The following is an 11,798-nucleotide window of genomic DNA, read 5'->3' on the forward strand; positions in this document are numbered from 1 at the left end:
TTTTTATCTTTGCAGGTTTGTAATACCTAAAGGACCAAGCACCAATAAGCTGTAGAAGCCAATTAATTCAGTATCAAGTTGGAGAAGATGATTGGAGAATTGATTTTTAATCCCTGGTGTGTGCTATCCATAAGCACTAATTGTATTATTTGGTGAATCAAAAAACACTTTGAAATGGTTCTTCTTTGCTTCTTTGGCAATGTAGTCAAAAGGCTCAAAGACTAATGAACAGGACCTGTGGCACATTATGGCATAAAAGGCAACGGAATGGATACTTGGGGGTAATCAGTTTAAAAATGTTATGATAAAAGTGATTGGAAACCAAAGTGATGTCCAGGTTGCTGGTTTTGGATCCAAGTTTTCTTTTCTTCTCCTTTCACAATGTCTTTCTCTTTGAGGAAATACCATCTGATGGTTCTTAATATTCATCTTTATTGAATTGTATTCATTCAGAAAGAGGTTCTGCTCCAGCTTCTCCTTCTCTGGTGCTACCAATGAGGTCAAGCTAACCATGACTTTTGAAGGGAACTAGGATGGTGCACAACAAGCGGAAGCAGATGAGGCAACGTGCCTACCTGACATGGAATGGGAATCAGTGTTGTAATACTTGATCACTTGACTGCACTTTGCATTATTCATTAGAACACTTTTGGATGGAATATTCACCTTTACTTACTTACTTAGATGCCTTGCACTATTGCCAGTTGGTGTCAAAGACACTCTGATACACTGTAGACACTTGAAGAATGTATCCAGCATGTGTATGTATATAGTTCTTCTGATGGTTGATTTGTTTCCAATACAATGAAGACTAGGTACTAATAATAATGGATTGGGCTGTTTGGTTTGGGTGGCTTTAACCTTCATTGTGGGCCATCACCCTACAAAATGCCACTGTGTGGTTTGATTTGCAGCTCAAGAAGAAACAACAGAACTAGGCCGTGTCCTTTCTTGACCAAAAGCTGCTATTTATTGGAAGAAGCACTAGCATTACTTTGCATATCTCATCTCTGCATGTGCGATAATATATATTCTTTAATATAAATGTCTCCATAAGTCACATTCAGAGAAGTAAATGTTGGAAAGCTTGGGCGTGCATTAATCACTAAGACATTACCTAACCATATGAATAGATTGCTTATGCGTTTTTAAAGGAAGCATCCATGGCTTTCTGGGAATTTCTTATTGTCTTTGGCAGCAGAATGTAGCCGGGGTAATACTGTATAAAGCTCCCAAAGTGTTGTATATATATGAGGCTTCCCTTAAAGGGGAATAATCACAGAATCTATTTTTTAGACTGAGGTTTAATCATGTGCAAATCCATTTCCTCTCTCTATATATAATTTATTAAAGATTTTAAATGGTTATAAAGATATTAGTTGATGCCCGAGACTCATTGCACCCCAACGGCGTCAGGTTGCTGTCAGGGCAGCACAAAGCTGGTTAAGCCAATAACGGCCAGCTCTCCTCTCGATAGGCTCTGCTACAAACTTCTCTGCTGATAATGTTAATGGCTTTTATAGACTCCTGAGCTTATATTACTTACTCTCAGAAGCTGCTGTTTCACTGCAAGTAGAAAAGCCCAGCGAGCTGTCACAAGCAGCAGTATTTTGCTCTCTCGCTTGGAGAAGGGCAGACATGCAGCCCTCCATGCAGGCAAAGCCCCGCTACTTGTGATAGCATTCAGGCCACTGTATATTGCCGCTTGTAGAGATACAACAGCTAAGAATTTAGCTAGTCAAACAAGGTTTATTTGAATGCTTATGAGGTCAAACCAATGGTTGGCCGAGAATCATCTGGATATCTATGAAGAGAATTATTTTTTTCTTGTGATAAACCTCTTATTTAAAAATGATAAAAAAGACTGATGATTGTGATTCTTCCCCTTTGAACATGTCTATAAAAAATAGGGAGTCACCAAATCGTAAATTCAGACAAAGCTCAGCCTTTTTTTGCAGGATTTGGATTTGGCCAAATCCTAAGTACCTAGCTGAGCAGAACCGAACCCTAAATATCATATGTATTTAGGCCACTGTACAACTGAAGGTGATTTTTTTTATATACTTCCATTTTGGGGTAGCTTTTGTGGTGGCAAAATCCCCAAAATGTGGATCCATAGTGCATCCAAAAGTATCCAGACACCTGTCTGTCCAGCATCTTATTCCCAAACTAAGGCTTTTAATATGAAGTGTCTACTAGATGTTGGAACATTGTTGGTGGATTTACTCATTCAGCTGCAAGAACATGTGAGGTTGGGCACTGATCGGCAGTCAGGCCTTCCTCACAGTCAGAATTCAGTTGTTCATTTGGGCTTAGGTCGGGGCTGTAGCCAGTCCAGTAACATTATTTCATTCCCTTCTCAGTAAATCCATTCTATACAGACCTCACTATGTGCCTGGGGACATATTGTGCTGCTTTGCCCAAACTGTTGCCATAAAGTAGGAATGTAACCATGGAAAATAGACCCAAACCCTTGTTCCTCCACCTCCAAACAATTTGCAGTATGCATTTAGACAGGTAGTGTTCTCCTGGCATTGGCCAAATCCAGAATTTTCTCCAAAGGACACATTTCCACTTTACGCTTGTCATTACCTTTGCTTACCTCTGATTACTCATAAAAACCCCAACCCTGACATTGCTTCCAAGGACAATTTCAAACTACAGTTTGGCCATATAGTATATTATGAGGAAGCTTGGTCTCTCACAGTAATTTCAGAATCAAATGCCCCAGAATAAAGAGAGCACAGTGCCAGCACCATAGATTGTACATTTCCAGGCCAGTTCTGATGTAGGGATTGTATTTGTTAATATGACACTGACCAGCAAAGGGCTGACCCAGCACAGAGAGGGGTCATGTAGAATGGATCTTTGTACATCTGAACTGTAAAACTGACATTTTTAAGCAAAACAAATATCACTTTGACTTCGATGTGTAATCCTCACTCTAAAGGTACACTTATTATTGTATCATAATTGTATTTATGTAATGAAAATATACAGGGATGAATTTGATTATCATGATTTGAATGATATTATCTTCTGAATATGATTATGATTTTACAATACTGTAGAGAATGTTTATTTTTTTGTCCATAATCCTTATTATACTTTCTCAAAACCCTCCTTTTAGTTAAATCCATTTATTGGAGTGCCCTTAAAATATTCTAGACCGAGGGTTTGCCTTATTGGCCAGGATTGTGCTATGGCATGACTTAGTGAATGATCAGAATGGAAGACACTGCTAAATAAGTAAATAGTTCTTCCTCGCCGGTTATTCCCCCTGTAGATCCACAAGAGCAAACTCCCCCAGTTAAAAAGTGTAACGGTGAGTTATCAGTACAGTGTTTGCAGTAAAGCAAAATGGATGCTAGAATTGTTGCATGATGTATTAAATAAAGGATTCCCCATACACACACACGTGATACCAGGTGTTACATGGCTTTTGCACAAGATGGCTGTACAACTTGCACGCACATATTCTGTATATGAGTACATGCGTTTCTGCTTTTCCTCTTACAGTTGGCCCCGTGCTCTATTCTCTTGTGCCCTGTGTTGTTCCAATGCTCTGACTGTTGGCCACTCTTAGCTCTGTCTGCTTTAATAATGCTTTAATGCTTACACCCCGACACACTGAGCAAAATCCTACACACACGCCATCATGTGACTTCTTGATGTACCTAAACCTTTTTTTAATTCTGTTTTTCCGAATGAAACATATATAAATATATATAAATATAACTCATTCAATTTGTAATGCCTTAATTCACATTTTTTGTAATTTTTCGAAGAAAACTGATAACGACAATACCATATTCATTGTGGTCTTCATTGTTTCATCTTCTTTCAAACCTTCATTACATCAGCAATCTAGTTTATTCTATAGAAAGAGCAGCATGGCTATTCTGCATACTCTCTGTCCCAGCGTTCAGCTTAGGAACCGTGGCATTTGAGAGGTGTGATTAAGGCAATGTACTATTTTTGCCCAGTGCATGTTGTCACCATAGGCAGAACCATAAATTATATCATTGATATCATTTTTATTTGAAATAGTGTAAAGTTCTCGAGTTCAACTATAGCGACCTTTTTAAATGAGTCTCTTCGGATAATTAATGTAAAAGATATGAAAATATTTGTACTATGATTTATATTCTGTATAAGCCTATGCCTGAATGTAAAGCAAGTAAGAATGTAAAATCCGTCCGACGGGGCTAAAGATTCCGTGACAAACACAAAACCCGAGGTTATATCCTGTTGAAAAGTTCTAATTTCTTTACATTGTTAAGTGATGTTTTAATGAGGTGACGATGAGGAGAAGGCAAAATGATTGGGGGATTTCTTCTTTCTGGGGCATGTACTTCTAATGATTTGTAATGAGTGAATGATTTTATTCGGTGGATGTCATTTTTGATAAATGAATATGCCTGGTAACTGCTACCACAATAAAATTGTTTGGAATTATGTTTTCTTCACTTTCATTTTCTTCATTTGCTAAATCAAGCAGCAACTTTAGAACAAGTACCAACCAATAAAGGAGAAGTAATGTATATGTTTAAATATATCAGTAAGTAGGGTTTGAATCTTATGTTCTCCCTTAAATTTGCATTCATATATTACTGTAAAGCTTAAGCTGGCCATACACGGGCAGATCCGCTCGGTTGGCGATGTCGCCAAGCGAGCGGATCTTCACCCGATATCCCCACCTACGGGTGACGATATCGGGGAGGCATGTAGGCCCCAGGGCCAAACGATCAAATTCTGCACGCGGCAATGGGGCAGTCGGTTCGGGGACCGCATCAATGAGCCGATGCGGTCCCCGATCCGACTGGATTTTCTAACCTGGCCGATTGATATCTGGCCAATTTCAGTCCAGATATCGGTCGGCCAGGCCCCTCGGTTCTGCCCCTACACGGGCCGATAAGCTGCCGAATCGGTCCAAGGGACCAATATCGGCAGCTATAATCGGCCCGTGTATGGGGACCTTTATATTGCAGTTGTTAAATGGGAACTTCATGGTGGACAATGCACAATGTTTTCTGCACTTTGTGTCCTTCCCCATTGGATAATTCTCTTCCTATTGTGGAAGTCTTGTTAAAATACATCTACAAGTTAATTGCTGTTATAAAGAGCTTCGCCACTGCCAGTGGGGTAAATGGAAAGTGTGATTAAATATTTATGGATGTTGTTCTCACAAACAAACAGTAAAATTGATACTGTCACTTCTATATTCAGGAACCAGCTATAGAATTCAGTAAGCAATGGCTGTCAGTTTTGCAGGGTTTATTTCATGCCAGAAGATATGTATAACAGATACTTGTGTATGGGAGTCTTTAGTAGTTTTGCTTTGCAGTGTAACCTTCTTACGACCACATTTCATCTGGTGGATTGGGATCACTTAGGTAGGTCCTTTTTTTCCTCCCTTTTTCTTTTTTGACAATGATGCTAATGTGACACTAACAAGTGACCTCGACCTGTTTATAATTCACAGATAAGTACAACTACATGCACAAATTGGAAATTCAAGTTTAAAAAGTCTGAATTTAAAATTAGAAATTAGAAAATTAGAAATCATGCCATGACACAATTTTCTCGATATGCAGCAAAATCATGAGGGCTCATGTATATCCGCCAGTACAGCTGCCGTCCCCACAATTTGTCTGCAGTCAGTTGCGCATGAAACCGCCTTTATTAAAGGTACTTGCATGAAAATGCACTCCTTGCACTTCTGTATAGTTGCACCCAGTGCTGCTCAGTCGTTCCTGTTTCTGTTCCGAATGGAGCGCTACTCCACCTATTCATGAATCATAGGATCATGAATTTTAATAGATTTGCCACTAAGGCTAATGCCAGATGAGGCATATGGAGGATATAGAATACGCTCGGGTGCAGGCACATGTAGCAGAGATACGCATAAAAAGACTTTTTAAACTCTCACATTTTTATGCGTATATCGGCTACATGTGCCTGCACCTGAGCGTATCTCATTCATTCCAGCGCAGGCACAGGTAGGAGGCGTAGGGCGGAATTTTCAGCAAGCGCTTTTACGTTTGCCGAAAATATCCGCCCTACGCCTCGTCTGGCATTAGCCTAAGAGTGTGTGAACTATATAGGGTTGCCGGCCTGGCTGGGGGCATGTTTGTAAGTGGGCAGGCAGTGATGTCAAGTAGGCAGGGTTGTGACATACAGTGAGCAGAGTTGTGACGTTGAGGAGGCGGATCGTCACACTGAGGGGCGTGTCATGAAATAAGGAAGCAGCAGATGATTTAGTAAGCATAGGAGTTAATACAAGAAAAAGGGGGCTGATCAGTAATGGCCTGGGGTGGATTAACTAGTTATTACAAATTTACCAGCCTTGGCTGGTATTTTACTGGCTAGGCCTGTAAAATTCTGACCAGGTGGCAACCTTAAAATATATTAACCCTAATGTCTCTTCTGCCCCTTCATTCATTCACTCTGTACAAGCTCGTGACTTCATTTTTGTGAGATTATACATTATTTCTGCCAGAGATCCAAAATGATGTATACTGTAATGATCACGGCCCCTTTTTGGGCACCCACAGATCCGAGTTTTAACGTGCCTTCTCCTTGTGTTAAAGTGAGCCAGCCAATGACTGAAAAAAAAATGTTTTTTTACCAACATTTTATCAATGTTTGTAGCTAATGATTCAAAGTCCACTATTTGCCTGGGATTTATTTTTCCCCCCTTGTTGCTTCCTTAGGCCCTGTCCATGAAAGGACACTTGGGCAGTGGTGTTTACTCCTCTAACTGTACCTCCTGAAGTGGTCTTCCTGTTTGGTTTTACATTTAAAATTCCCAAGAATATCCAATACACCCAACCCTGATTTTTATTTGTTCAATAAATCATTTCTTCCACTGATGTCCTTTTCCGACAAGCGTTAAACAGTAACATCTTTGTCTCGAATGGGAGTCACGGACACTCATCCATGGCCTTTAGTCATAGACATCCCACACATCTGTAAATATTATTTAGAATGGTTGTGCTTGACATTTTAACACAAATGTTTAGTTTGAACAGTACTTTTAATAGAATTATTAATCACATTTACACCCTCGCTTCCTGGTATTTCACAATATAGTTTAGAATGCCCTTTTTATGTGTGGATCAAACAGACTTCTTCCCTGAAAAATGAATTTTTCTTTGGGTGTGCCTGAAGAAAATATCATAAAACTTCCATGCGTTTTACTTACCGGTCAGTCTAACTGGGGTCCAGCCATTCTGCTGTTCAATTCATACACGTTGTCTTTTTCCCATATCTGAATCGAGGTGTTGGAAACACAAGCCAGCAGCAACAAGTCTTAATGTTAATCCTCACATGCAATATTAACACAGAATTTTGCCAAGTAAAAGTGTTATAATTGTCGTAAAAATGTTCTGCAGCCCTAAGCAAATATAAGATCCATTACCAGGGAACCTTTTAAGTCTCTAATGGCGACTCCTCTCTTTCCATTTCCATGCTCTGCTGTGTACAGTAATTTATAGTTAACGATTATCTGTATTTTTAGGAAGGGAAGGAGTGGGGTGAGATTTTTATTTGTTCCTACACCTCCATCCATACAGCTGCAAAAGACACAGATTTCAGGCTTGGAACTAAGTCACCAAACCAGTTAAAGACATTTGCAAATTTACTGCAGTGGCCAGAACTAATTCAACTTTAATTCAAAGGCTGGGTTTAAGTTAAAGTCTTTCTTTTGTGTTATCTTCATAAGAGTATCAGGGCATCAGCCATGAAGGGCACAGTTAAGAATGAGGGGTTGGGGATCCATGGCAATGAGCAATGTCGGACTGGCCCACCAGGATACCAGGAAAACTCCCGGGGTTCCCAGGTGTCAGTGGGCCCTCCTGCTCCTAACCAATTGGCCTGCTTCATAGTCATTCCCTATCCCTACATCTCGTATAAGCCTCGTCTAGTGCTTCAAATATAGTAAGTACAACTCAGGGCTTCATTCTAAAGCAGGAATTTCCACAATAAATAAGCATGGCCATCTTTGGGATATCTGTATCTTCCTCAATCTCATGTGCCAGGTACAGGGACACAACAAAGTTCTGCCGAGTAAATTCATCAACCTTTAGTCCCGCACGCTTGAAATATATAAGCACTATAGCAAGAAGGTATTTGTCTGCTATTTTGTAAAAGCGGTCCTTTTGAAGGAAAGACATAATCTTTTTATCACTAAGAAGCTGGAAATATGCCTCAGCTTCAGCCTCTTCTACATGGGGATTATTGATTTCTCTGTATTATGATTCTCCAGCAGTTGTGTAAATTGAGCATTTTAATTGCTAACAGCCCCTGATATATTTGGAAGTGGTTAGAGTTATTAAAATCATATAGTCCTGGGCACAAATGCAGCCAGCCAATTAATATTACTTTGTGCATTATTTGTTAACCACTATAACATATTGCACAGGGGGAATGTCAATTTCCTATTCCTTTAAAGTACAAATATATAATATTAAGATAATGAATTCATGGGAATTCTATCCACAGCTCTTCACTTGCTGGATTACAACATGAAAAGTTCACCCAGCACACCCTTACCTCCTCCAACAATTCTTACTCGGTGCACAGCCCAGAGAGTCGGCAGTCCCTGCGCACTCCAGCAAAAAATAGTTGACCGGCACAACGAGTGTAATGCAAGCGGGGCATGGTCCCTGCGTCTTTATTCAAAAATAGCAGCAACGTTTCAGGGGCGTACCTGGATACCTGACGAAGGGCTAAGGGGTACGCCCCCGAAACGTTGCTGCTATTTTTGAATAAACACACAGGGGCCAAGCCCCGCTTGCACTACACTCATTGTGCCAGTCAACTATTTTTTTCTGGATTACAACATGTATAACTGAATGGCAAAATACGTCATATTGATCATCCTCTTATCCAGGAGGGGTTTCACAATTAATTTTTTTTCATAAAACGTCAGACCCAGTATATCTCTAGGCCTGTCTGCAGTGTTATTTACTGTTAATTTATATCATGTGTTTGGGTATGGAATGCAACTAAACATATCAGGGACCATCCTCCAGAGGAGCTGACATGGCCTACCTGTGTGTCTCACCAATCAGGTTTTAGCATTGTGACTTTTCATTTCAAAGATTTCCGATATTCATCTCCTTTGTAATGTCCACCTTTAAAGCTCTCTCACTCTTAACATTTAAAAAGACAGAAGTGTGATCTCAGAAAAATGCATGTATTGTAGGGCACTCCCTTCTTTCACAACAGATGAATTGGGAAGATTGGCTAGATATATTAATGCACTTCCCACCATTGCTGCGCCATTAGTTTTCCCATAGACACCTACCACCTGTTCCACAATTAAGTTGGATAATGTACCTCCTCATTTCAAATCTGCCCCCAACACAGTGTATCCCTCTTACCCCTAAATCCACAATAAACTTTGCCAAAACACCAGCAATGAATAAAATATTATCCGGCATGTAGCCTGGGGAATTTAGAAATGTGTTTTTATTTCTGTTTTGCTTTTGTGGCAGCTGAACAAATAAATGCTGGGAAGTCTCAGTTCTTCTCCTCTAGAATGACTTTTTCTCCTTCCTGCTGTTATTCCTGTGTATAAGGGTTTGAATACAAAATAACAAGAGCCTTTGCTGTATGCAGAATAGGTGTTAAACACTTCATTTGCTGGTCCTCTTAAAGGTTCCAAGACACACAAATTTGTATATTGCTTTCCAATTCACTAAATGGTTAACTGTTGCATGCTCATATTGTTTTAATAGTTCTTCCACCACATGTCTGTCATATGCTTCCATTATATACTGTAGTACTGTTAATAACTTGTCTTTTTGGTGGTATTTATTTTGTGAACTGACACAATTAAAAACATACATTCATGTCCACACAGCAGTAAATCTTCACCACCATAACAGAAGCCAATTTTTGGGTTGGCTGGCGGAAGGGGCTTATGAAGCCAATGCCCTGCTGTGTAGGAACCTCAGCCAAGGGATAAGTGTACTGAGCTAGTTTTAGTGTAAAGCATCTGTTGCAAGTGCATCTGCCTGTATATTATGGTCTAGAGATGAAGAAGGGTTAAACCTGACAGGAGGAAGGCTGTAATCACAACTAGTTGGAGTGGTTATTGTAGCTCTGATACAATAAATCTCCTGCATTGATTTCTAATGGTAACCTCATGTGACAGGGTTTAGGTCAGGGTTTCACTATTCTCCTACAAGTGGCACGTTAAAGTATTAGGGCCAGAGCTATTTAGGCTCCAGTGAAGAATGAGGGCTTGGGAGGGCAATGAGGCTCAGCCAGAGTAAGGAGCAGTAGAGGGTATGGCTACAGAACAGCTTGAGCCCCGGCATGGAGCTCTTATCTCTAAGTGGAAATCCACCAAAACTGGAATTCTATAAAAGAACATAAATAATTACTGTTTGTTTTTTGTAGTGTACCTTTTCCCCTGCTCACTGCATTTATTTCTGCATATCATTGCTCAGTATTCCACGTAAGACTCTAATGTCTGCTCAGCCCTAACCATGCACATGTTGACTGTACGTTTAGAATTTTCACTGCATTATTTCCCTTGAACTTTCTATGTTCCCATGGATCTGTGAATTTCATAAGGCTTAAGCACTGGCAAAGTCATGCTTACGGAAACAAGTCCCCTTTCAAAACAGTGTGCAATAGCTTCCCCCACCCTTTGGCCCCGGCAGACAAACATTTGCAGTGCAGGTGCAGTCTCTTTGGAAATGCAGATTCATACAAACATTCAATTAGCTGTATATCATGTAATAACAGTAGAGGAAGGAGGAAGAAACCACAGTGGAATCACAGGTGTCTCCTTTCCTGAATTTCTGAAATCTGGACAATTTATAGACACACTCTTGCTGTATACTGTACATATTACAATAACAGTCTCGAGTCTTTAAAATGCAGCAAAAGAAGACTTTTTTTTTATTTCAAAATAATTGTACTAATAATACATGGATCATAGAACACTAAAACAATGCTAAATAAGCTGATGGTAATATTACACTAATAAAACCCAACACATTGCCCTAATATGGGGTTAGGTGTCACTTGCAAGTTCCAGAACTCTGTCTTGTTGATGATATTTCTCCAGAATCACCATGAGTGGAGCAGTCATGTGACTTTATAAATGGAGAATTTTTTTTTTAAAAAAAAAAGGTTTATTAAATAACATTTTGGCCAATCAAGGAAACCTTCCTCAAGATAAACAAACCACATTAAATACCCCAGTTTACCCCGGTAATGTCATCACAGAAAACAAGATGCATCATCAAAATCAGACACTTGGGTGTGGGTGCTTGTAAGTGTCAGAACAGTTATGGGACCCCATATCCGGAAACCCATTATTCAGAAAGTTCCACATTATGGGAAAGCTATCTCCCATAGACTCCATTATAAGCAAATAATAATAATTTAAAAAATGATTTCCGTTTTCTCTGTAATAATAAAACAGTACCTTGTACTTGATCCCAACTAAGATAAAAATAGATAAGATACAAATCCTTATTGGAGGCAACACAGGGCTATTGGGTTTGTATAATGTTTAAATGATTTTCAGTTGACTTAAGGTATGGAGAGCCAAATTACAGAAAGATCCCTTATCTGGAAAACCCCAGGTTGCAAGCATTCTGGATACCAGGTCCCATACCTGTACATAACAAATCTAAGACCAAATAAAGGCAACATAGTTTGTCTCCAGCTACTATAATTGGGCTTAGTATATATATTCATTTTTATTATAGGGCTGTCTCTCACCTCCACCACTGTTCATGGGAAGGTCGATGTAATAATTTGAGTTTTTC

The 11,798-nt window shown here is 39.6% G+C and overlaps 1 protein-coding gene across 2 annotated transcripts in view; it reads left to right on the top strand.

The window, feature by feature from the left end:
* The window catches only part of c8orf34 (chromosome 8 open reading frame 34), a 118,046-nt gene extending 113,577 nt beyond the window's left edge, over nt 1-4,469 (top strand). For both annotated transcript variants that reach the window (XM_004915169.4, XM_002935323.5), the window contains exon 14: nt 16-4,469. In XM_004915169.4, the coding sequence (XP_004915226.1) occupies nt 16-23 (8 nt within the window). In that variant the 3' untranslated portion in view covers nt 24-4,469. The remainder of the gene's footprint in view (nt 1-15) is intronic.
* The last annotated feature ends 7,329 nt before the right edge of the window (nt 4,470-11,798 follow it).

The sequence above is a fragment of the Xenopus tropicalis genome, chromosome 6, assembly GCF_000004195.4.
Source record: "Xenopus tropicalis strain Nigerian chromosome 6, UCB_Xtro_10.0, whole genome shotgun sequence".
Classification (NCBI taxonomy): Eukaryota; Metazoa; Chordata; class Amphibia; order Anura; family Pipidae; genus Xenopus; species Xenopus tropicalis.